Genomic DNA, 27,052 nt, shown 5'->3' on the forward strand with positions numbered 1-27,052 from the left:
TATTTTGACATTTAAAAATTTTATAGTTGGGGCACAGTGATAGTTTAATCAATATTCTAAAAAATTTCATATAAATTCCAGGAAATTTGATGTAGGTAATTGTTATACATCTGTGACTATAGATCCCAAGACTTCAAATGAAATCTATAAAGATGTCTAATGTCAGTCACTCACTTTGGGCATTTAACAGAAATTGCTCATCTATATTTTATTTCATCCCTGTTAAGATCATGCTCCTTTTCTAAAATCATACCTTGTATTCAAGCAAGGATTGAAGACTAATTCATTCTCAGTTACTATAAGTCTTTTTCCTTTGTATTAGATTTCTCCCAGAGTAACAAGTCCTGCCTCTTCTTTTCTTGCCAGCTGTTGTTAGAATGATGCTAATAGTGTTTGTATATTTACTGAAAAAATGTTTTCATTTACTTTATCTGTAAAATCTTCTGTTTTCTAGCAGAGTCAACAAAATGTACTGAGTGGGCACAGTCAACAAACCTCGCTTCCTAGTCAGACACAGAGCACACTTACCACTCCGCTGTATAACACTATGGTGATCTCACAGCCGGCAGCCGGAAGCATGGTCCAGATTCCATCTAGCATGCCACAGAACAGTACCCAGAGCACTGCTGTAACTACATTCACTCAGGACAGACAGATCAGGTAGTTGTCATATTTCATGAGTTTTTCCAAAGTTGTAAAAATTGATTAGTTAAAAAACAGTAATTTGATTTGAAAAAACAGTTTGTAGCTAACTCCCACCAGAGTTCTTGAATTTGAAATAAAATTGCAGAATATGTTCATTGTTTAAGGACTTTGTAATAAACAGACAACAACAAGTTTTGTTCTTGGTCCAGAAATGTTCTACCAAATATTATAGAATCCAGCATCTACGGCATACCGTTATATAAGATTTGTGGCAGGGTTTGTATCACTCTGAAACTTTCATCATTGTAGTACAAATGTTGAGTTTTCAGGCAGTAACAGTGGTTAGGGTGGATACTAGCATAAGTTGATATATGTCATGGAATAAAATTAATTTACCTTTCTTGAGTTTTTTGAGTACTGTACTAGGTGCTCAAAATACACTATCTCATTTAACTCTTTTTTTTCATTTAAATGTGTATTAGGGTCTTAAAAAAGTGAGTTTATAGTAATTTGGTCAAAGGCTTATAGGTAGCAAAGGGGGTGATGAGCAGTTTCTGAATTTTAGCTTTGGTGTCTGATTTCAAAAGTACACTAAACATTTGTGGGTCATTCTAGAAAAATAGCCATTCATGACTTATTTTAGTGGGCAGTCCAAATAGCTGACTTAGAAACAAATATTTTGGGGGCACCTGGGTGGCTCAGTTGGGCATCCAATTCTTGACTTTGGCTCAGGTCATGATCCCAGGGTCTTGGGATTGAGCCCTGTGTCAGGCTCCACACTGAGCATGGATTAAGATTCTCCCTTTCCCCTCCCCCTCTCCCTAGCGCGCGCACTCTCTCTCGCTCTCCCAAAAGAAACAACAACAAAAAACAAGTATTTTGAAGAAATATCATTATTTCATATATTGGGAAGCTGTGTTTTAATGACTATAGGATCTCTATAGTCTTAAAACTTCTATTTAAAATATTTTTTATTTTTTACTTATTTTACTGTAATACAAGTAGGCTGCTGCTTTTATAATTTTATTGTTGTATCACACTGTGTAATAGATTTTGTTAAAATCCAATAATTTCCAGAGAGTAAAGAAGCTACAGGATCACAGAGGCAGTGAGAGCAGGAGAACTTGCTTCTCTTTGGAACTTAGTTCCTCAAGTTAAGTCCAACTTTTAGGTCTGACATTCTGAAAGGAGATGTTATGAATGTGCTCCATTGAAATCTAGAGGGTTCGTTTTAAAGCCTGAGGAAAATTTCATTAGTCTAGAATGCTGATGTGCATTTTGGAGGATACAGTTTAGCAACTACTTGTAGAACCTCTTTTTTTTTTTTTGAGGGGAAAATATATATTTCAGCGAACATTTGAGTGCCTACTAAAGTGAGTAGGCTGGTACATTGCTCATCTCGAGAATGATCAGACTTGGAAGCCATAAAAAGTTAAATCAGTATTACTGTATGATAAATACTTCTGCTTAGGTCTTTAGAAAGAGGAAGTGAGCAGGTTTATAGATTGAGGCAAACAGGTGAAGAGAGGAGTGTGGTCAAGGCAAACTTCACAGAGGAGGTACTTGGCGTGAGTCTTAAAGAGCTTGGCTGTGGGTGTACATATGATAGGGAGTCTCAGGAGGGTGTTCTCAGCTCAGGGAACAATATATACAAAGCCACAGAAGTGATAGTTAAGCATAAGTAGATTGAAGAATGTCTTTTGGTGCCAGAGATGGATGAAGTATTCTCATCACATTTTATCAGTGAGCAGTTTGGGCAATTCAGATTTTAATTTAAGATTTACAGAGAATTGAGGATTTAATACTTCTGTGCCTAAAACACTTTCCAAATGTTACTTTTTCTTTGGGCATCATTCTTCATATGTAAATATTTTGTTCTTTTATACATATTTTTTGCATTGAATAATACATTTGGTCCTGAAGTATACATAAAATAGAGTGTTTTATTTTAAAGATATGGTATGGATTCAAAAATAGATTCTGGATGTTGTATGTAAGTGATGAATCACTGAATTTTACTCCTGAAACCAATTATTGCACTTCATGTTAACTAAAATGAAATAAATTTAAAAGAAAAGGAAACAAAAACAAAAAAATAGGTTTTGTCTTGTGGAGACCACATAAATAATAAAGTGCATTTGTACTAAGTTGGACACCGTTATGTACTTTCCTCAGTTTATAAGTGCAGTTATGCTCCTTTCCCAGGAGAGGCTTAGCTCAGTTTTCTTGCTGTAGTGACCAATGTGAGCAGCTAACTTCATTTCACAGAAGAGGCAAATAGAAATAATGTTATTCCCTGAACAGGCACCAGGGTTTTTATTATTATTATTTTTAAAATAGAAGAAGGAAGGTGGGAAGGGAGTGAATGTTAGTGACTTCTAATATGGTAAGTACTATACTGCATTGATAAATGTATAAATTGATGGTACTTTTGTTCACTGTTGGAATGTCATTTAATTTTCATTTATGTTTATAAGATACAATTTGCAGTGTAAATGTCTTCTGTAAACTAGGGAGATTTTTAGAAATCCCTTATGATAGCTTAGCTGTAAGTTTATCCATGGTTAGCAAAATAATGTGCATTTTGGAGGACACATATATCGGACTCGCAAGTACCTAGTAATTTTATAAAAAGAAAAAAGGTATTTTTTAAACAGGTTTAAAACTTTTTTCATTGTGGTAAAATATACATAAATATACATGTTAACTGTTTCAGCAGTTCATTGGGTACATGCATACTGTTGTGAACATCACTACCATCAGTCTCCAGAACTTCTTTCTTCTTCCCAAACTGAAACTCTGTACCCATTGAACAATAATTCCCCATTTCTTCTACCCTCTAGCTCCTAGAAGCCACTCTTCTGCTTTCTAAGCACATAAGTCTATGAGTTTCACTACTCTAGATACCTCACACAAATGGGATCATACAGTGCATGTCTTTTGTGACTGGTTTATTTCACTTGACACACTGGTTTATTTCCTCACGGTTTGTCTGTGTTGTGGTGTGTGGTAGAATTTTATTCCTTTTTCAGGCTAAGTAATATTCTGTTGTATGAATATACCACATTTTATTTGTTACCCATGGATGGATAGTTGGGTTGCATCCATCTTTTGGCTGTTTTGAATCATGCTGCTGTGAACAAATATTTGTGTACAAATATCTGAGATCCTGCTTTCAGTTCTTTCGAGCATATGCTCAGAAATGGAATTGCTGGATCATGTGGTGATTCTGTACTTAATTTTTTCAGCAATAGTCCATCTGTTTTCCATAGGAGCTGCACTATTTTACATTCCTCTCAGCAGTGCATATCCCAGCTTCTCCATGTCTTCACCAACACTATTTTCTTTGTTTTATCATAGTCATCCTGGTGGAAGTGAAGTGATGCACATTTCCCTTATGATTAGTGACATTGAGCATCTTTTCATTTGCTTACTGACTGTTTATTTCTTCTTTACAAAAACGTCTATTCAAGATACTTGCCCATTTTTTAATCAGATTGTTTGTTATAGGATTGCTTTATATATTCTAGTTATTACCCCTTATCAGATGATATGATTTGCAAATAATTTCTTCCACTCTGTGGGTTTCTCTTTCTCTGTGTTGATACTATAGTGTCCTTTGATGCACAGAAGTTTTTAATTTTAATATCCAGTTTATCTGTTTTTTTTTCTTTTGTTGCCTGTGCTTTTGAGTGTCACATCTGAGAAATCATTGCCCAATCCAATGTCATGAAACTTTCCCCCTGTTTTCTTTCCTAAGAGTTTCATGCTTGTAGCCCTTATGTTTAGTGCTTTAATCCACTCTTGAGTTAATTTTTGTATGTGGGGTAAGGTAAAGGCCCAGCTTTATTCTTTTGCACATGGATATCCAGAAACTTTGTATTTGTTTTGTGATCATTTCATTTTGCTTATACATTTTTGTTTTACTGGTGCCCCAGAAGGAATCTTTAAAAACATGAAACAAAATTGGAACGTACAGCTTTTAAAAATCTAAACTGGCAATATCACTGGGTATTAAAGAAGTATTCAGCTCACTGCCTTTTATAATGAATACTTTATCTTTCTGACGTCCCTTCTTCTCTTTATTTCCTCTTAACAGATTTTCTCAAGGTCAGCAGCTTGTGACCAAATTAGTAACTGCTCCTGTAGCTTGTGGGGCGGTCATGGTACCCAGCACAATGCTCATGGGGCAGGTGGTGACTGCCTACCCTACGTTTGCTACCCAGCAGCAGCAGCCACAGGCACTGCCAGCCACACAGCAGCAGAACTCCCAGGAACAGCCGCTTGCTTCAGTTCAGCAACCTTCTCAGGCTCCGCTGACCCAACCACCACAGCAGTTTTTACAGGTAATTTTGCCCATGGGAGCTCTCCCAAGCCCGTTTACTTTCATATAATGAAATTAGACATTAAGAGAAGTTTTGTAAATCATCCGAAAAATCCATACAAGCTTATTGTACAAGTTAAATCTCTGGAAGGACAGAAAGCTTGTCCAGCTAGCTATCATTTCTTCCCTTGTCTGGTCTCTGGAAGACTTCTAGCACTGCTGTGGACATGGCCAGTTCTCTGAACTACTGGATAGAAATAAGGAGCTACTTGCTGCCCACCTACACATCAAGCCACTTTATATAGAGTTCTGTCCGGCTAGAGTTTCTAGAATTCACCAGACACCTTTCTTTCTTCCTTCTAAGCAGCCCATCAGATTCTGTGCTCTACTCTACAGGGCAGGCATGTCAACAGGGATTTAAAAAAAAAAAAAAAGTTATAGGCATTATCTTGAATTATTATGTTGGATTAAATTTTACAATGATTTTTTGGTTATAAATTAATATCAGAGGAGAAATACTGTGGAGGGCTGTGTATGTCATAATTGAGAGCTTGGGCTCTAAAGTCAGGCTGCCCTGAGACTGAGTCACTGCTGTACCATATACTGTGTGACCTTTGGTAGGTTATTTACCAAAATTCATCTATAATATGGAGGTGCTAATAGTTGATATCTCATGGGTAAACAGTACATGTAAATCACTGAACATAGTTACAAGGCACATAACGAGCTGAAATTTATCAGCACTGTCTTGATTAATGTAGCAAACACTCAGATCAGCCAAAATGTAGACACATGTCTTCTCATGTATCTCAGTAGATACCTGGATATATGCTTATCTAATGGATATGGAAGAAAGTTACGTAGGGTTAGCTGGGATTTCAGGATAAATTCCTGGACCTCAGTACTCTCAGTGGAGTGCACAGTAGCAGATTATGACATCTGGAAATCCAGCTTTTTCCCTTCTTGCCTAAGAGGAGCAATTCTGAATGTAGGCTAGCCTAGATTTGTGCTGGAGACCATTCCATGTAGGCCAGCCACATACATATCATATCATCAATTTTAGGGTTCCACAATATATGGTGTGATTAGAAGATTCAGTATTGTATACTCAGGCATAAACACATTATTAATTTATCACCCGTGTTACGGTGCACATAGAGTTCTTAACCTGGTGATATGGAAAGCTAAAACTTAAAGGTTAGTTGCCTAAATGTCTGAGTCATACTGACAGTCCTGTAGATCTTAAAGCCCATACTGTAGCTGTTAATGACTAGGCTAGCTATTGTTATAAGTGAATTAATAACAAGAACTTATAACAAGTTATAAACTATTATCTGGAGGAAATAATATTCAATGAGAATTGAGCAAAACCTTAAAAAAGGAGAGAACTTGCCTTAAGGTCCTAGTCTTCTAAATCTGTCAGGGAACAAGAGTCCTTAAAAGAACAAGCATTCTCTGACCTCAGCCGTAGCAACTTCTTACTAGACATTTCTCTGGAGGCAAGGGAAATAAAAGCAAAAATGAACTATGGGGACCTCATCAAGATAAAACCTTCTGCACACCAAAAGAAACCATCAACAAAACTAAAAGGCAACCGACAAAATGGGAGAAGGTATTGCAAATGATGTGTCAGATAAAGGGTTAGTATCCAGAATCTATAAAGAACTTCTCAAACTCAACACCCCCCCCAAAAAAATAAGCCAGTGAAGAAATCAGCAGAAGACATGAATAGACACTTCTTCAAGATATCCATGTCACTAACAGACACATGAAAATCTGCTCAACATCACTCATCATCAGAGAAATACAAATCAAAACCATAATGAGATACCACCTCACACCTGTCAGAATGGCTAAAATTAACAACTCAGGAAACAACAGATGTTTGCAGGAATGCGGAGAAAGGGGTTCCTTTTTTACTGCTGGTGGGAATGCAAACTGGTGCAACCACTCTGGAAAACAGTATGGGGGTTCCTCAAAAAACTAAAAATAGAACTTCCCTATGACCCAGCAGTTGTACTACCAGGCATTTTTTCAACGGATACAGAAATGCTGATTCAAAGGGGCATGTGCACCCCAATGTTTATAGCAGCACTATCAACAATAGCCAAATTATGAAAAAAGCCCAAATGTCCATCGACTGACAAATGGATAAAGAAGATGTGGGATATATGTATAACTTACATATGATGGAATATTACTCAGCGATGAAAAAGAATGAAGTCTTGCCATTTGCAACAACATGGATAGAACTAGAGTGTATTATGCTAAGTGAAATAAGTCAGAGAAAGACAAATACGATTTCACTCATCTGTGGAATTTAAGAAACCCACCAGATGAACATATGGGAAGGGAAGGAAAAATAGGATAAAAACAGAGAGGCAAACTATAAGAGACTCTTAAAGTACAGAAGACAAACTGAGGGTTGCTGGAGAGGAGGTAGGTTGGGGATGAGCATTAAGGAGGGCACTTGTTGGGATGAGCACTGGGTGTTATACGTAAGTTATGAATCACTGGGTTCTACTCCTGAAACCAATACTACACTGTATGTTAACTAATTTGAATTTAAATAAATACATTAAAAAAATAAAGTAAAAACACTTAAGACAAAAATACTAATTTGAAAGGATATGTGCACCCCTGTGTTTACTGCATTATCTACAGTATCCAAATTATGGAAGCAACCCAACTGTCCACCAATAGATGAATGAATAAAGAAGATGTGTGTGTGTGTGTGTGTGTGTGTGTGTACACACTTGAATATTATTCAGCCATGAAAAAAATGAAATCTTGTGATTTGCAATACCATAGATGTAGCTAGAGAGTATAATGCTAAGTGAAACAAGTCAGACTGAGAAACGCAAATACCATATGATTTCAGTTGTATGTGGAATTTAAGAAACAAATGAGCAAATGAATAAAGAAAGAGGCAAACCAAGAAATAGACTCTTAACTATAGAGAACCAACTGATGGTTACCAGAGAGGAGGTGGTTGGGGGGAGGAAATAGGTGATGGGGGTTAAGGAGTGTGCACTTGTGATGAATACCAGGTGTTGTATGGAAGTGTTGAATCACTATCACTAACCTAGTATTACACTCTATGTTAACTATACTGGAATTAAAACAAATTAACCTGCCCCCCCCAAAAAAAATAAATAAAAAGCATTCTCTTATCCCTCCCTTCTGAAAAAAGTATCCCAAAGACATGGGACCCCTAAAGAAATAAGGTAGACAATACCCTTTAGAAATGCACTTCTATGTAGATAGTAAATACACAATTTGGCTTTTCTGATTATATAACACCTGGTTCCAAATACGCCTCTGTTGTAATCCTGTAAGACTCACAAATATCCTCAGCTCTTTATGTTACAAAAACTTTTTCTAAATAACAGAAAAAGAGGTTTTTCTAGGTCCTTGGCAAAGTGTAGGGTTCAAGGACCTGTCCTTCTGTGTGTGTGTGTGTGTGTGTGTGTGTGTGTGTGTGTGTGTGTGCGCGCACACACGTGTGTGCACAGGTGTCCTTTATATACATTTGCAAAAATCTCCCATCATATGTTTAGATTAGGAGCGCTGCATCAAGGTGTGTTGTCAGTAAGTAAGACTGAGAAAATTCATTTAAAACTTCACTTTCTTTGGGCTAATTTCCTTTGTATAACCAGAAATAGAAATCAGGTGAAAGAAAGAGGCTCACGGAGTTGAGACTTACCCAGGGTTACACAGCTAATAAATAAATGGCAGAGCACAACTCAAATTGAAGGCTTCTGATTTCAGATCCTGTGCCCTCGTGTGATTGGTTGGTTTGTTTTTACACCACACTGCTACATATAAGACTTAAGTGTCTAATTTTGCCTTCGTTTTTCTGGTACTTTTAAATAACACTAATGTTAATATTTAATCTTAATAAAAACCCAGTATGGAGGCACTGCGATTATCTTAATTTTGTAAATGAAGAAACCGAGTCCCAGAGAAGTAAATAGTTTGAACAAGTCACACAGTCTAGCAAGTGGGTTAGCCAGAGTTTGAACCCAGTGGCCCATGCTCTGGGCTACTGACGTGCTGCCATAACCAACTGAACAGACTGCAGAGGCACTGTCTCTTTGACCCCAGAGTATATGTGTTTCGTACGTTCCTGCCTATGCTTACATTTTACTGTCTAAAATTGTGGTCTTTAGGATTTATAAAAGGAAAAAATATGTGTGGTTGGTCTCATGACATAGATTGCTTTCTCTACCATAAAATATCTAGCTCAGATTCCTTAAAGAAAGAAATTCTGTACTTTCAAAAGAAGGGAAAGCCTCATAAGCATTTTCCAAAATACTATTTTTAAATGAGAAAGTACAAATGATGTAGATTATGTGGAATTTAAGGATTCTGTCCCTATGTAGAGCAGAAAACTTGAGTAAATCTTGATGTAGACAGCATAACGAGGGTAAAGCAATGTTGCATAATTCATTTGTTTTCTAGACTTCAAGGTTGCTCCACGGGAATCCTTCGACTCAGCTTATCCTCTCTGCTGCATTTCCACTACAACAGAGCACTTTCCCTCAGTCACATCACCAGCAGCACCAGTCTCAGCAACAGCAGCAACTGAATCGGCACAGGACTGACAGTTTGACCGATCCTTCCAAGGTTCAACCACAGTAGCACACATCCCTCCTCTCTGATCTCAGGAGGAAGGGGTTGTCCCTAAGAGTTGCTCAGATGATCTGAGACTAGGAGGAGAAGGTCCAGCAGTTTCACAAGATGCAGTATTGAGTGTTCTAGTTTCTGGACTTAGTTAGCAGGGAAAGTGCTGCCTAGTGCTACAGATGTACATTAAATACCAGCCAGCAGGAGATGATCATGGGGCCATAGCCAATTCTGACAGTGTTTTACTCGCCCAGCTATTTTTCAAATGGAAAGATAGATTGCCAAATGTTAAGCTCAGCTATGAAACATGACCTCCGGTCAATCAGAAAGGCACTAACAATGTTAGTAACTTTTAGTGGTTCTGTGCCTGTTTTCAAGTGTTACAGAGGACACGCCACTGTCATGTCAGGGGTTTGCGTACAACGATGCCATGAAGACAGTCCGGTAGACCCAGTAGACCCCTTCCCCCATCCCCTCTCCCTTTTCAGATAATGATTGAATAGTAATTTCAGAATGTCGTGTGGTTCAAATGCTCTATGTACAGATACTGTAAAAATATTATGTATATGTCTGGATAAAAGGAGAGAAAGCAAAACATTTTGTAAGCTGCATGAAAGCATTATCTCCTCTTAGGTATGAGTATATTTCCTTAGATTCTGACGCCATGTGCAAACTAGTACATCCTCTGTTTCCCCTCTTGTTTACAACATGGTAGTGTTCTCACTTTTCCGGGGCACAAGGCTTTTTGTTCATACTTTGGCTGTGATGTCACAGTTTGTTTAGTGAGGTATGATGTGCTGCTGGGAATGGATATTTTTTTCCAGGTTAAATTATTGAGACAACAGGATTTTCAAGTTACTCAGAAATATCCTTTATTTCATTATTTTTCATTTATGTTTGAAAATAGGATTTGCACTGCTTTATTTTAGATGGTTGGAAGTTTTGGTCACATATTTTGATATATAGTTCATAGTTGGAAATAGTTGTGTAAACGGTTTTCAATAAGCCTGAAAGTAATTTCAAGAATGTTTCAGTTATAGGAGTAAAATTTGCACACAAAAGATTTTAGGCACTTTTTAACATTCTCACTGGTGGGAATTTTAACTTTTAGGATTTGTTGGAATCTTTTTATTATCCTTCACAATTTCAATGCTTCTTTTAGTCAGAAATGATTCAGGGTTATTTGAGGGGAAAAAAAAAAACCCATAGTGCCTTGATTTTGATTCAGGTGATAACTCACCATCTTGAATTCATTGTCTGGTTTCAGTAGCAGTTTTGAAACCTTAGTACATTTTTAACAGCATGTGGGTGTCAGTGCCATTATGATTCTCCTAAGTTTCCACGAAGACTGCTTTGAGTCTCTTGGACTGGAGGTACAAGTAACTTAGAAATAAATACAAGGTGACATCCTGACACTATCAGAGTCATTGATGTGATCACAAAATTGTTTCCTAAATCAGCATCTTCCTTTAAAGCTGAACAGTTAAGAATTACCTGTCAATGTTTTCTATATATGATCTTGATATTCCTACAAAGAAAAAAGAAGGGGTAAGAATTGGCTTTGCCTTTACTATAACACTAGAATATTGTAACTCACATGCTTTCTAAACGTGAACTAAGATTTCATTTGGCAATATTAGATTCTAAAGGTAATAAATTCCAACAGAAATTACATACATAAAAAAATCATCTTAGAGCTTTTATGGTACTAATAATTAAATTGACAGCCACAGAGCAAAGGAAAATTAATGGAAATACCTTATTAAAATATCAAAAATTATTACTGAAGGGAGGATAGCAAGCTGTAGTTAACTCAAAATTGACCTTAAAAGGAAATGTGTAACAGAACTGAAAAAGGTTTTGAGCAATGAAAATATTGTACTATAGAATTGCTCGACAAAGGAGTCAGAGGAATTTCTAAGACCGTTCTTATGACTTTTCTGTCCTTCACTTTGCTATCATCCCAAAAGGATAGACTTTGTCTTTCTACAGACAACTCTACCTGGCCACACATCTATTAGAGAGTTCATATTGAAGAAGAAAATAACCAAAGAAAGTTGGTACCTAGCCTTCTACAAAAGAAGTGTCACTGGATACCAATCAATAATGAACATATCAAGAAGCTCCTCTTCTAGCTAAATGATCTGGATGAAGAGATTTCTGACTTCCTCATGAATGTCCAGAATAGCTGTCAGAATATGTATGTAACTTGAGCGTAGGTACACATAGGTGAAATTGATGTAGAGTATGGCAACAGTATTAGTTTTCTCCCCTTTCAGATTGCCTTTCTCAACCTTACCATGCCATTCCATATATCTGAGTTGTGCCTCATTTATTTATTGGCAATATTTAGTGGTATGGATAACAAAAGATATGAAGAACTATAATATTTATTAAGATGTATCCTCTAAATACCGTACTTAAAGGGAAAGATGGTGAACGGTGAGTACTGTGTACTTAGGTCTTCAAAGGCAAAGCAGAAGACAAGCCACAAGGTAAATCTGTAGACTGTTCACATTCTCCTCTACCAGTCCCTTCAAGTATTTTCCATCCTCATAGATATTTGGGAAGGAAAATTAGACAAAATGATGTTTTGTAATTCCTGTTGTTCCTCACAGCCCATTTTTGCCCTGCTTAGAATTGATTGAATTTAAAGGGACAGCTAGCTGCGTTCCCTTGGCTGTCAATATATAGTGTTGTCGAAGAGCTAGTAAGCTCCAACTGCCTCAGCTCCTCTGTGTCCCGTTCCGCCCCCCCCCACCCCCCCCCCCAGCCCCCGGTTTTTCTTGAACTTGGGTTGCAGAGCTGCCCCTGCCCCTCCCCCATAATTGAGACTTGAGCATTCTGATGAAGACTGGGCAGTTGCCTGATCTTCGTTCCTGTAGCCAAAGTTGTTCATTAAAATCCCAAATCTACGTAATGAAAAAATACCAAATACAGACACCTTTCAGCTACTTAAAAGTCACCATCTTCCCTCCGCTGTACTCACAGCGATTCATTTTTTCTTACAAAACATTTTATTCTGGGTGGCACTTTTTAAGTGACAAACTATTGAAGATCTGGAAAAACGTGAGCTGCTCTGCAGTCACCCTGCTCTGCACTGTGGTGGCCCCCGGTGCCAGTGCTGTTAAACCCTTCAGGCGAGGCTGCGGGGCTCAGTCACGTTGCTGCTAAGAGTGGTGTCAGACCAGAACCCAGATGCTCAAAAGTACTCTGATTTTTGAGCTGGAATATATTGGAGGAAAAGCAAATATGAGGAATGGGGATGGCAATAGGTAAATACTACTCTTCAGTCTCCAAACTCTGTCCTAAACTGAGGGGGTAATTCGAGTCCCATGCTCCGCTTTGTTACTTACATCTGGTTTAGGAATGTACTAGTAATAAAAGATGCCAGTGACTTTGAATAGGTGGTTACAGAATACTTAGTGCAGAAGAGTGAAAATGTTATTTGCATTCTTCAGAAGTGCTAAGAGTCTTTGGTCATTGCCTTAAAGCGGTCTGCTTGCAGTTAGTTAAGGGCACTGAAGCAGTGCAGCTCCATGCAGGGCATTGCAGCGAAGGGAGATGAACCTTTGTTCAAGAGGCCTTAGAAAGGGGCCCCTCGAAATAGTACTCTTTCTCCGGCTCCACAGTGGTGAAAATTGTTTTCAACTGGATATTATTCAACTTGATTTCTAATGTTTCCACTACAGTGAGGTAAACCTTTTCCTTTTTTTAAAGTGGAATGCAGATAGCATTTTACTTTGGTATTGCTCGTTTCTTTTTTTTTTATTTTTCTCTATTTCTTTGGTGATTGAGTTTGTTGATGATGGACATTTGTGGAAAACTCATTCAAGTCTATAACCTTTCCAATATCTGTGATCCTATTCCTAGTCCCTTGGGAGTCAGTGTTGGAAGGTATAAACACTGGATATTACTATTGCTGAGTGAGTCTAGCCAGGAGTGAGCAGATTGGAATTTTCAAATGGTGGAAAAGGAACAGCACAAAGGCACTTGCCATTTTAATTAGCGACTGGAGAGAGAGACCCTTTTAAGTTTGTTTGGGTTGGGTGAGCATTCCTCTAAAAGGAGCTTCTGAAATAAATGCAAAGGAAAAGAGTCGACTATTTTTATAGCATATTTAATATATTTGTATATAACTATGAATATGGTAGGAACCCTCCACATGCCTCCACTTTTCTAATTTACTCCCCCTTTTGCCATAGCACTAGTATAGCCTCATCCGCATGGGTAACGTGCCTATTGTCAGCCTACCAAAAGATAGCGCTGCTGCTTTCTGAGACAGGTGAGACCACCCAACTCTCATGCCTGGGGATCCTTTCTGTAGGAATAGCACACACTTCGAAAACAACATAACCACAGTCTGAAAGCATCATTTTGAAATGTAACAAGCACTTTATTGCAACTATTCATTTTGATAAAGTTTATTATCTTAAGCATTACCATTTCTAAAGGATCCCCAAATCATCACTTAGGTGAAATTTTAAAATGATACATTTCTGAGAAATGTTTAGATCCAGTGAACCGTAGCAGGTTTCTGGGAGTGATTTCAAGGTAGCCAAATGAACTTTGACTTTGGTTCTGAATGTGGCGGAGTCAGGAGATTGTAGATGGCTAGTTCCGTTTCGACACTATTGTAAACCTGTCTTGCCTATCGTGTGGACACCAAAAGAGACCAATGAGCCTGTTTATTTTCAGAGGCCTAGGACAGTTGCATCAGTGTGAATAGATGTATAGAACTAACCTAAAAGTGACTGGTAGTAATATTTTAGAATATGATAATTTCAAGAATTCTTCTGGGTGTTTTAAATGTGCTCTGAAATGTTGGCATGTCATTTCAGCGTTTCCATTTGAATTGCTCTTATAATCTCTTTTGCACAAAAAGGACTGAGAAAAAGACAACTTCAGTTGAAGAAAAGTATAATTTGGTCTTATTTTAAATATGTCTCCTGTGGAAACACAGGGGATGAATTTTGTTGGTATAGTTAGTTATTAATTCAGGATATTTAAAACAGTATTGAACAGCTCACAAGAAATTCAGCAAATGTGGACATTTAAAAATTAAAACTTTGTTTCCATGTGATTGTTTTGCATATTTTCCCCCTTGTCATAATTTAACACTACATTCCTTGTTTTTCTTAAATAAAATAATACTTTGCAGGTTCTGCTTTGAGTATTTAACAATATTTTTGTAAGCTGCCTGGGTCTTCCTAGGGAAACGTTTAGTGAAGTAGGATATAGTTTATGAAGATACTGTTGAAGTGGAATCCCATCACCACCACCAGCAAACACTGAGGTGCTGCATTCAGTGACAATCAAAATAGTGAGTATTTATGGAAGAATTTAGAACGTGATTTTAAAGAGGCAATTGCTTTGAAAGCAGTTCTCTGGGTTTGTTGAATGAAAATGGCTAAATGTATTTATTTATATTTTTAAATATGTGTTGTTTTCTCATCAGAGTGATTTCACAGTGTCATGTATTTAATTTGTGGTTTGTTTTGTTCTGCTTCATAATCTTCTACTTAAAAGAACTGGCTCCACTATCTGGGGGCGCAGTCTCCAGCCCTCACCAGGACTGTCCCTGGGCCAATCCAAATCTGTTTTACTTCAGGACGGCAGTGGAGGGCCCAAAGCCGGATGCCCTGGCACTTCCCTCCTGTTCTCAACTCATTTAAGAAAAAATAAAGGTAACTCCTTCCAAATCTGCTTTGTATAGCTCCAACCTTTTTTCTAGTTTCACTTGCTGCCTTTTCTATTTTATGGGTACTTTTTATAGGATTACTTCCCCAATGCAGCCAAAGGCCAGTAGGACAGAACCAGTGGCACACATTGCCTCTGTTCTGCCCATTTGGGGAAATGTTAGTAAGAAGATCGGCATCTTCGAATGGCTGTCACTATCATATCCATAGTAAAACCCATTTCAAGTCCTTAAATACAGGTGGAACAACGTATGTGCACTGTACTCTCCTACAAAAACTGTTTGCTGTCTTTAGGGTACTGTTGCTTGGCTCTACAAAAACAAGGCCTTCATACACAGTACTAGCCACTCAAGTAGTGTTGGGACATTTGAAGCCTACAAGTTGGAGGATACTTCTTAGCTAGTATACATCGGAACAGAATTCTCCATTCTAGGGCTCTCCGAGGAGCTCTTGAGTCCCACAGGCCTCCAGCGGCGTGTACCATCTAGCTTTCGGGACCCCTCAGAGAATGATAACCAAAGCATGTCAGCCGCAAGTTGGATTTAATGATGTAGAACATGTTTAACTCTGAGGCTTAAAATGAAAATGTGTTTCAAATGTATGCTTTTATTTCTGAGGAAACAAACTGTGACATCGCTTAAAAAATTACATTCAAATGTTTTATGTGTGTTTTGAGTTATTCTGTACTGGTGCAAATTCACTGCTGGCAATGGTTGTGCCAGTACTAAAGAGTTAGTAGAGAAAGCTCTATTATCCTTAGGTTGATGTATTATGTACCTAGACAATCATCAAGCAAAACAAAGTTGGCCAGGAAATGTCTTTTTTTTTCCCCCTATGTCAGCTAGAACAGCTGTAACTTTAGACCATTCTAGAATTATTTTGGAATCTGTTTTACTGTGGCGTAAGTTGGGGAAGGGCCTCAGTATGGCACTTGCACATTTACTCTATGTAGAGATGGAAGCCCAAAGATGAGTCACATTCAGTGCTGTGTTGAAACCAGTTAGTGCAAAAAAGTTTTATCTTTGTAAATTTTTAATTGTTAACATCAGTTAGTAGCTGTAAAAACATACACCAAATTCTTTCTAATGTTCTGTGTGGTTCTTGGTTGTGCTACTCTTGACATTGCTGTCCTTACTGCTTGGTTCTTGGTTTTAGATAAAAATTAGATGTAGCCCATTGTCTTAACTTCCAAAAAGGTAGAGCTATATGTACATGGCTAACTGATCTTAAGAATACGTACTTTTCCTAAAGCAAACATTGAATTGAAATCCAAACTGATTTACAAAAACGAGATGGACATCTTGTAGGTATTGTATTCTGCCCCAATCCTAAATTGTACCGAAGCACGAAGGGATAATGAATGGTTTTAATGGTGCTATCTTAGGTTCTCTGCTGATTTTCATGAGCTGTGTTTGGAAGTACAATATTACATAAAACGTGGATCATTTTGTTACCAACTTAATATTGCCATTTTAATTTGGTGTTACAATTGGTTGCACTTGTTTTTCAGCGCTGTCCTTTGAGAAGAGGTAACGTGTTTTATTAGCCTACCTCCACTCAGGCCTCTTGGTGTATGATCATTTCTCCAGGTTATGATGTGCATAGTTTTCTAAAACTACATGTACTATTATTATATTGCTCTTTCCCGTAGACTTTTGTAATGTATTCCGAACCTAAAATCATAACAAAAGAGCCAAGCAGTAGCATCGGTTGGTTTTTTTTGTTTTGTTTTTCGTTTTTTTTTTTTTTTTTGTAAATGTAAAACTAATTAGATCCAGACTTTGTTTCCTTACTCAATTTTAAAAATAAAAAATACCTCAGTGCTATGTTTTTCAGTATCACCTGCATTTCTCCAAAAATAACACCCGCTTTATGTGGCACATAACTTGTAAGAATCACATTATTTTGGATTTTAAAGGAAGACTATTAAATATTTTAAAATCAACACCAATGACATTTTCTTTTCTTTTTACTCAGCAATGGAGTCTAACCGTATTAGCGATTTTTACCTCGTAGCTTCGTGTCGGAACTGCCAAATTCTTGTAGTAGTAGTACTGTCCTGGTACAAGGTGGTAGAGCCTCAGAAAGCTATGCTGTTTGTTACCCCCGCATTAAGCTAGTTCTTGGGCCAGGCTGCCTGCACTGCCAGTCGGGGTTGTGATGGCACCAGCTACTTTCTAACAGGGAATTCTCCTTTCTGGTCTTGAAAAAGAAAGAATGCAATTACTTGCTTGCTCTGTTTGTAATAATCTAAAGCAGTATTAGGGGAGTGATGGTGTGGTCTAGGGATGTCAAGCTGAGATTTCTTTGAAGTGTTTTATCTTCCCAGGTGGACACTGTGTTTTTCTACCCTGTAATTACACTTCTGTTAAAACAGTCACTAAGATCTCTTCACGATAGTGGTTAGCGGTCTTTCCCACAGTGTCACTACAGAATGGTTGCTGCACTGACTTAACTGGATTTTTCCACAGTCTCTTGAAAGGACAAATTACACATTGTGGACTTTCGTAATAGCTCAGTAAACCCGATCTGCTCTGGGTCTACCGTTCTACTTCACACAAGGAACACGTGGGAGTTTTCTGCGGAAGACATGCCCTTCAGGTTGAAAGAGGCTATTAAATAACAGTGCTAGTTAGTGCACATGGTAATAGAACATAGCAGGCTGGGAGAAGGCAGTTATGTTGTTTGGATAGAATCATTAACAGTCAAGTTAGAATACACTTTAAATGACAGTGATTACCAAAGTTACTATGATAAGATGAGGTAGCCTTATGTAATCGAGGATTATAGGCTCTAGAATTCAACAGTGTGGTTTGATGCACTGTTCTGCCTAGAACTTTTCATCCTTACGTTAGTACCTTCTACCTCACAGAGCTGTGTGAGGGTTATGGGGAGACAGTGCTTTAGAAGACGGTTGGCTATTTTTTAATACCGACTTTAGAAACTGGTCTGTAAATATTTATTAATACTACAAAGTTACAAGTCTACATAACACACAAGGGAAAACAAGCTGTGGTCATACCACTTTTATTTACATCGTATCTATGTTACATTGTTTATTCAATATAGAAAAAATACGAATACACTCAGTATTCTCTTTTAGTAACTCCACGTTGTCAAATATTGACTGTTTTTATATTGGGTTTCCTACCCAATTAAAAAAAAGGGTGGGGTGGGGGTGGAGAATGAACCTGGCAAACAATTCTTGCCATGTTATAACAGTAATATGTTCCTCTTTAAAAAAAAAAAACAAAAGAAAACTGATTTTTAAAAGACTTGTGATTAAACTGCTTACTGGCTTAAAATATTTCCTTAAAAGATAAAAATCAATTCATTCCTCCCTCAAGAAAAATGTTAAGGCAGTTATCTTAAAAACAGCTCAGTGATCCAGGATAAAATGTATATTCCTCATAAAGGGGTCAGTACTAAAAGAAAATCAAGGGTAGACCCCATCGCACAATGGTTCTATGTATGCCCTCTCCCACAAATAACTAAAAGAAAGGTGACCATATCAACATAATTGTGCTGGAGAAAAGAAAAATCCACACTTAGATACCTGGTTTCTTTTAAAAATCCATGTTGCAAACAGAAGCAATGATTATTTCTTTTGGACATTATACTTTCTTTAAATGGGTCAAACTGGCAAATCAACGCTACAAAATATGTCTTCTCCGTCACTTTTAGTTATAATGCACACTATGTACATAAAGACAAGAGTTACCTATCTTAAACTAAATACAAATTAAAAAACGGCTTGTTAAAAACCAGAATCGGGACTTATAAACAGTGCAGAAAATGCAAACGCCAAAAATACGATGCCTCCTATGATCGTCACTGTAAGAGAAGAGAAACAAAGTGAAATAAGGCAAAATTCCTCTAGGAGGGAGCTAAGGTGTTGCCCATTACTCTTCCAATCTGGTAAACCCTGAAAAGAAATTAGAAACATTCAGGCCCCATTAGGTGAAGCAAAGCATACGTAATATGCCTGACTGTACAATAAGAATGCATTGCTTCCCCAGTGTTGTCTCGAGAGATGACAGTGTTGAAATTGAAGACAGTGCTGGTAAGCAGCAATATGACTGTAACTCATCTTAAGACCCAGTTATTAAAATGAATGTTCCACAATCTCTGACAAGCAAAGAGACTTCTGTATTCCATTTTTAGGCCCTAGCAGCTACACAGGAAATTCTCCTAGGTGGAATCCATAAACATGGTCTCCACCTACGAATCCCAATCTTCTAAGACACACCTGTAAGGCCAGAAAGTTTTATTTCCAACATGATGATTGTTTTACTTACGTTGACAAAAAGCTACCAAAAATCCAGTAAGGCTTTCAGATGAACTTGTATTTTACTAGCATCTACATATATGAAAAACAGTCCACGTTCCCAACAGCAGTAACCAAATGTACTCCAGAATGTTAAAACTAAGAACCAGCTCTTTTTCTAATCTCTTAGCAATTCTAAGAGTTAAGTGATATTTTCTTCATAATTTAAAGCACAAAAGACTTACCAGTTCTGACAGAGATTTTTTGGGCTATCATTCTTCCTCCGATGACTGCTAGTCCGGTGCATAAGCAGTGGCCCACTGTCCCACCCACTGCTACGCCATACGGGTCCTGGAAGCAAGCGTGACTAACATTAATTTAAAAGCAGTTGAAACGGTTACCTGAGAAAGATAACTATTAGCCACTGAAAATGGAGATGAACAACAAAGCCTAAACACGTCTAAAAACTCAGGTGTGTGAGGCACGAAAATTGTAATAGCTGCTTGAGGGAATATTTGCAATCATATCCAGGAATCGAGCTAAAAGCAGACAAATTTCTAAGATCAAAATAATGCTAATTCAAGCAGGCAGCAGTTGTCACCATTCAGGCCATATTTAGCTCTTAAGTGACAAGTGCTGAGGGGACTCACCCCAGACCTCTCTTCCCTCAGATAGTGTCTGCTATTAGGAGGAAACAAGGCAAGCCTTTACAGACCCGGCCTCCCTTTCTCTCCACTGTGTCTTCGGTGCTTCAACTCAGAGCCAGGAACACGGTATTCGTTCCCTAAATCCTTGCTGCCAGAGCAAACTGGAGTCCCTCAGACTGGGAAGACCAGTGAAAATTTTCCAGAAAGAATACCTCTGAAGGACTAGCAGGAAAATTTGACTTGTGGAGGAGAGAACATCCTAGAAGGCAAAAGGCCAGCAATAAGAGACAACTGCAGAAAAGGTTAACACACATTTCCAGAGAGAACCAATGAGTCACAAGAGACGTATCCCATCAACCTAGGTGGAGGCCAGCTCATGAAGGACCCTATCGATAGGCTCACAGTTTAGACTTTAAGACACACTGGTTTTTAGCTGGCGAGTGACAGAACAGGAGGTATATGCTTTAAAAGTAGTGCAGAGAATGAGCTGGAAGGGAACAAGATTGAAGGCAAGGCGCTCAATTGCCTGGATTGGGGTGGGAAACTGGAAGCAGAGAAAAGCAGGTGGATTTGAGAATTAAGGAGGCAGAATTGATACACCCTAGTGATAGGTGTCACAGAAGAGAAAAATCAGGTATGACACCCATACTTCTCATCTATAATCCTCTAGATGAATTCTGATAATACCAACATGACTCAAAAAGTTATTCGGAGCACGTGGGTGACTCAGTCATTTAAGCGTCCAACTCTTGATTTCCGCTCAGGCCCTGATTCCCACGTCAGGCTCTGTGCTCACAGTGTGGAACCTGCTCAGGATTCTCTCTCCCTCTCTGACCATCCCCTTCTCGTGCTCTCTCTCTCTCAAAATAAACATTAAAAAAGAGGGGGGGGGAAGGAGTGAAGAACGGGTTTATGGGTGCTGACAGGAGTTAAAAGTGGGAGAAGTTCAGGAGTCGGTTGGGTTTAATGGTGAAGCAGCTACGGGACTGAAGAGAACGGCCCTGAGAGGGAGAATGCAGACGAAGATGCCGAGGACGACATAACAGTAAGAAAAGCAACACTGAAGGGATGACGGAGGGAGAGGAGCCCAAAGAAGACTGGAGGGAGTCAGACAATTAGCCTCCCAAGAGGAGCACTGAGGGGCCTGTGGGTGGCTGCAGGGAACTCGAAGCCCCCATCAGCCCTCCCGATGAGGTCAGAAACTAGGGTCCGGTGCGTTTAGAAACCAAGAAAGTAGAGCAACTCCTGTTTGCCATCAGAGCCCGGCCTTTTAAGACCGGGGGGAGGGACGGAGAGGCTGGCATCTGCAAGGGAAGCAGAATCCAGTAAGGTGTGAAACTGCAGATGAGAAAGACTCATACGTGCTAAAATGCTCACAGCAGGGCTGGGAGAAAGGCAAAGGTTTAAGTAACGGAGTGGAGACATGGGGCTGTGATCCGGAACCCAGCAGGGACAGGACTGCCACTGAGAGCGTGGAGGGAAGAGACGCAGACACCTCTGTGAACCACGTGTGGCAGAGCGGGGCCGCACGGCTCATTCTGTGTATTCAAACTTCTCAGCTGGCATCTGTGAAGATGCTGTCACTCTATCTCAAAGTGGTGCTTGAACAGTCACTGGATTGAATAAAATTTAAAAGTTCCTTTAAAACAGAAGTTTTCGGTCTTTGTTATTTGCCAAATTCATTTGACCCTGGAACCTCATCCCCCATTTTCTTTTTCTTTTTCTTTTTTTTTTTTGCTTAGTACCTAATTAAGGACACTAAATTCAGTTGGAAACAAAGAAACAGAGTTCAGACTAAAATGGACTGAACTGCATCTCAGCATAATTTTTATAAAAAACTACCCAGAAAAGGTTAGGAATGTTAAGAGAAACAGACAAGCTGGCTTCTGCCCCTCAAGAGCTCGCAGTATCCCCACGGTGCTGGTGGCCGGTGGCACTGCATCGGGGACTCCACGTGCATCATCTTGTTTCATTTCCCCACGAAGTAGGGAAATGCCCCATTTTCAGACAAGGAAATGGTGCGGGAACGCGATCACACAGCTGAGGACTCACTCCACGCTGCTAGACTGCAGCAGACCGAGGGAGCTGACACGGACAGCAGATCTGGACCTTTCACAGTCTGTGCCACACAGACGACAGGATGAAGAAAAACATAGTGATTTCTGCCATCATGACAGCTCTCACTGGCAGGACCACCACCACTGTCCCCACCACCACAGAAAGAGGTGACTTTGTTTCAAGTCCCAATGCTGACAATCTGAAAGCCGCTAAAAAAGGCTAAGAATGAAGAAAACTATAGGGCACGGCCATTACAGTGACATTTTAAAAGGAAGTTTTAAAATACAGGACTCAAGTGAAAAAACCAAGTTCCTCTTTTTCTTTCAATACAACATTTTTGATGCTTCTCTGACCAAATAGCCCCGTCCCGACCCTTGGTCCGGGCCTGCAACTTGTTTTATATTTTCTCTTCTTTTTTTCTTTTTAAATGTTTTATTTATTTATTTATTTATTTTCGGGGGGGGGGGGGGGGCGGGGGCGGGGCGGGAAGAGAGAGAGGGACAGAGAAAATCCCAAGCAGACTCCACGCTGTCAGTGCAGAGCCCAACATGGGGCTTGATCCCACAAAGCCGGGAGATCATGACCTGAGCTGAAATCAAGAGTCAGAGGCTCAACTGACTGAGCCACTCAGGCGTCCCTCGTTCTGTATTTTAAACTGTGGCCTATGTTAAGGAACTTGCTCTTTTATGGTAGGCATCTCCTAGGAGTTAAGGACAAATTCAAATCATGCTTGTTATCTAAATCCTACCATCATGGGGCGCCTGGGTGGCGCAGTCGGTTAAGCGTCCGACTTCACCCAGGTCACGATCTCACGGTCTGTGAGTTCGAGCCCCGCGTCAGGCTCTGGGCTGATGGCTCAGAGCCTGGAGCCTGTTTCCGATTCTGTGTCTCTCTCTCTCTCTGCCCCTCCCCCGTTCATGCTCTGTCTCTCTCTGTCCCAAAAATAAATAAACGTTGAAAAAAAAAAAAAAATTTTAAATCCTACCATCAGATAAAAACAATAATTTAACAGATAGAGACACTCCCTCAGCTAAGATCACCAAGAGACTGAAAAGTCTCCACAGTACTGCATTCCACAACCATCTCCTCAGATCTTAACAGACCTGTGTGAACAATAAGACACCTCATGTAAAACGTTACTAATTCTTCTCAAAAGAAATAAAGATTATAATTTTAAAAGCAAACAACCTCCCCCCAAAAGATAGCTTTTACATAAGTGGCATTTGATATCTATGAACAAGATATGGTAGAAGATGCTAGAAGGCTGAGAGCCACAGCTTCTAGTCCTTGCCACTGCTACCAACTAGCTTATGACTTTGGACAAGTTGCCAGGTGTCTCTGAGCCTCAGGTTGTGCATGTTTAGAGCAAAGGGCAGGACAAGGTGACCACAAGTCTCCCCTAGCTTACCATTCCAGACCTTAGTATTCCGGGGCTAAGATTAGCAAATTGTATATCCAGAAACAAGTCAACTGTAATTGCACTACCCAGAGATAAGCACTGGGAACATTTTGATTTCCTGAATCTTCCATTCACCAAAGAGTGAATATTCCCAGAGCTATGTAGAAATTAGTAAATGAATGAACTAATTTCTCTTGTGCTGGACACTTAGGCTATTTTGGATTTTCCACTGAATAGTATTTTGTAAAGTAACCCCTGAAACACTGAAGTTCTAAGAAAAGCCAGAAAACCGAGTCAAGACAACTGCCATGGTATCTATCACTCCAGCAAACCTGGGGGGAAGAGGAGTAAACAGAAGTCCAAAGACGGCAGTTAGGTTGGGCCACAGGACATCATCTGCCTGCAGAAGCTGGAGACCGTTCATTTTAAAGAGAATCGGGATTATTAGGGATTAGAAAATAGTCTAACATATGAAGTAGTCTCTTGGCCCACACGGACTGTTCAGGGTCCTGTGAAGTAACAGTGTTATGCTTAGTTTTAACAATAATACAGAAGCAGTCATTTCTCAAGTATTACTCGCCTCTCTAGCTGCCAGAACAATCGTAGTTAGTTGGGAGCGATCACCCCATTCGGCTAAGAATGTCAGTGTGAGAGCCTGAACGAAGATGGGGGAGATAAAATGCAGCCATCTCTTCTGGGGTATTGTTGTGCTTGCACCCGTTTCGACATCTCCTGGTCCATTTAAGAGTTTAGTTCGTTGAAACTAAATTAAAAAGAAAAAAGAGAGAAAATAGTCCCAGCAGACAAATAAAAAGAGTACAAAATTACTTAATCTTTCTTTTAAAAATTGTTTAAATTCTATGGAATATGCTCCAAGAAACTAAAACTATGTAACCCCAGGGGCACCTGGCTCAGTCGGTTAAGCGTCCGACTTTGGCTCAGGTCATGATCTCACAGTTTGTGGGTTCCGGCCACACGTTGGCCTCTGTGCTGACAGCTCACAGCCTGGAGCCCGCTTCGGATTCTGTGTCTCCCTCTCTCTCTGCCCCTCGCCCCCGCCCCCGCCCCTTAAAAACAAACATACGTTAAAAAAAATTATGTGACCCCAAAGTTCTCTTTTGAACCACTGGTCTCACACAGCAACACACACTATATTCTCAATTCTTCCGTTCCTCCACCACAAAATCAACCAATATTTACTGATCACTTACTATCCTAAATGCTGTGGGAAGAAACTTGTAAAATACAAACTATAATCCCCTGAGGAACCTCATCCCATGAGGTTGACACTCTACCACATCCCCGTTCACTCAGCGTCTTATCACAGACCGCTCTAAGAATGCAAAGTGGGCAAAACAAGCTTCTATTTTTTTTTTTAAACTTCTTTCGAGGAGCCCACATATATCACTCAGATACGGATAACCATGGAAAACCTCTGGATAATACTTATTCTTAGTGGAGTGCTTTTTTGGTCCAGACGTTTAGGAGCGCCATGACTTACTTCTTCATCCTTTTTCTTTAATTCTGCTTGAACTTCTTCCAGTTCCTCTTGACCCTCATCTGGACTCATCTTTAAGCCTTCTCGAAGCATTCTAATGCCAAAAATGGCAAATAATGCAGTGGAAACATAGTACGTATACACCCTGGGGATGACTGTGGTGGCATAGCCGAACAAAACTGGAAGAAAATGCAGAGTATGGACAGTTAGCATGCGTCTCATAATTCTGATTATGAGATATCATAACTGAACATTGTTCTCAAGGAAAAGCTCATCTAAAACATAATAACCGGGCTTGCCACATGTCATGTCAACTTTAGGTAGAAAGTTAACTCTGATGCCCTCTAAGGAGTCGGACATCTTATAACCTGGAAGCTATACCACTTTCATACGCAAGTGATATTTCTTCATCACAAGTCTTTAAATTGCAAACTTCTTTAGTGAAGAATCATGACAAGATTCTCAAATGATAGGTATGATTGAAACTCTGCTCCTTTGTAATTATTTCAATATATCTGATAAAAGAAAACAAATCATTGCTATAACATACCCTAAAATAACATTTACAACAGACTCAAATTTATTCAGTATCGTTCTTTCCTACCATTAAAGAAAAGAGGATCACTGTATAAGTTATACCAAAAAAACCTTGGAACTGTATCAAGAACCCAAATCCTATCCATGAAACACATTTATAGCAGCGTTATCAGTTCGGTAGTTAAAACTTAAAAACTACAGAAGGGCCAGAGGAGATTTTCACACAAATAATAAATGCAATTATCCTTTACTTCACATGCTCTTTTTATAAAATGGGCACAACACTTCAAAATCTGGATGAATGCCAAATGTATAACTGCACAGGTAAAATAGTCCCAGGTCACTATAATTGCAAAATTCAAGATTTTAAAATCATGTTTAGAAACACATCACATCTACGCTTATGTGTATGTCTATGTTCTGATTATATGTATAAATATATACATTTGTATATATGTATATGTACACACACAATACAGACCTATTATTTTCTAGCTCTATCCAGTGAAAAGGCCAAAAAGCAAAGACATCTCAGTAATGAGGCCACTTGACATCCATTCTTGGCTTCTCACACCACTCCCCACTAAAAGCCTCCTCAGAAAAATGGCTAATTCCAGGCCTATGCAGACCAGGTACAAGCTGAACTTGTGCTATCTTGTCATACTAGAAAGTACGGAGGAACAAAACCAATGATGGGAACATGACTCAAGGACACGGGAGCTGGCTTGGAGGGGCTTCCCCCAGCCAAATCTGGGGCAACTGAAGCAATATAATTAGGTAATTAATTATAACCCACTGAAAACAATGAATCCCCAAGTTTATACTGACAACAAAGAGACAAACGAGTGGGATGGGAAGGAGAGCTCTGTGAGCGTAGTGTGCCAGGCCTGCTCTGGACACGGGGATGGGCTACTAGAATCAGAAAGCCATCATTCTGCAATTATCAAGGTAAACTGAGATCATGGAAGAATCATTAACCCTAAACAATGGGCAACAGGGTGTCCGTACGGTCTTATTTAAAGTGTCTCCCTAAAGACTGCATATTAGTTGCAGGGAAAGAGAAAAAGACAGTACACAAGAAAAATCTTGACGTCACTGAGGGACAGACAGACATCTTGTTCTTCCAGATGTGACGTTCTCAGAGGGACAAATATCACCTATGCAGCATTCTGGTAAAAAATGCATTACCTTAATCTAATTATGAGGAAACAGCAGAGAAACACAAAATGAGAAGCAATCCATTAAAAGGGGAGGGGCTGTCTTCTTTAAAAAATGTTAATATCGTAAAACACAAGAAAAGGCTGTTGAAGTGTTTCCGATTAAAAGACTAAAAAAGAGGGGCACCTGGA

General features: G+C 39.1%; 2 protein-coding genes across 7 annotated transcripts in view; one reads left to right on the forward strand and one right to left on the reverse strand.

The window, feature by feature from the left end:
* Positions 1 to 17,242, forward strand: part of CLOCK (clock circadian regulator) — a 130,311-nt gene extending 113,069 nt beyond the window's left edge. For 3 of the 5 annotated variants that reach the window (XM_045474001.1, XM_045474000.1, XM_045474005.1), the window contains 3 exons: positions 455 to 660; positions 4,745 to 4,991; positions 9,434 to 17,242. In XM_045474001.1, the coding sequence (XP_045329957.1) occupies positions 455 to 660; positions 4,745 to 4,991; positions 9,434 to 9,613 (633 nt within the window). In that variant the 3' untranslated portion in view covers positions 9,614 to 17,242. The remainder of the gene's footprint in view (positions 1 to 454; positions 661 to 4,744; positions 4,992 to 9,433) is intronic. The other 2 variants (XM_045474002.1, XM_045474003.1) reach the window with 1 other exon arrangement.
* Positions 10,446 to 27,052, reverse strand: part of TMEM165 (transmembrane protein 165) — a 36,194-nt gene continuing 19,587 nt past the window's right edge. The window contains exons 3-7 of one of the 2 annotated variants that reach the window (XR_006711455.1): positions 25,170 to 25,345; positions 24,249 to 24,431; positions 19,810 to 19,915; positions 17,307 to 17,499; positions 10,446 to 11,126 (exon numbers count right to left, since the gene is read on the reverse strand). Coding sequence is in view for 1 of the 2 variants with exons in the window: in XM_045474018.1 (XP_045329974.1) it covers positions 19,055 to 19,131; positions 19,810 to 19,915; positions 24,249 to 24,431; positions 25,170 to 25,345 (542 nt within the window). In the remaining variant the exon portion in view is untranslated. Of the gene's footprint in view, positions 11,127 to 17,306; positions 17,500 to 18,310; positions 19,132 to 19,809; positions 19,916 to 24,248; positions 24,432 to 25,169; positions 25,346 to 27,052 lie in introns of those variants that run through there. The other variant, XM_045474018.1, reaches the window with a different exon arrangement.

The sequence above is a fragment of the Leopardus geoffroyi genome, chromosome B1 (genome assembly GCF_018350155.1).
Source record: "Leopardus geoffroyi isolate Oge1 chromosome B1, O.geoffroyi_Oge1_pat1.0, whole genome shotgun sequence".
NCBI lineage: Eukaryota > Metazoa > Chordata > Mammalia > Carnivora > Felidae > Leopardus > Leopardus geoffroyi.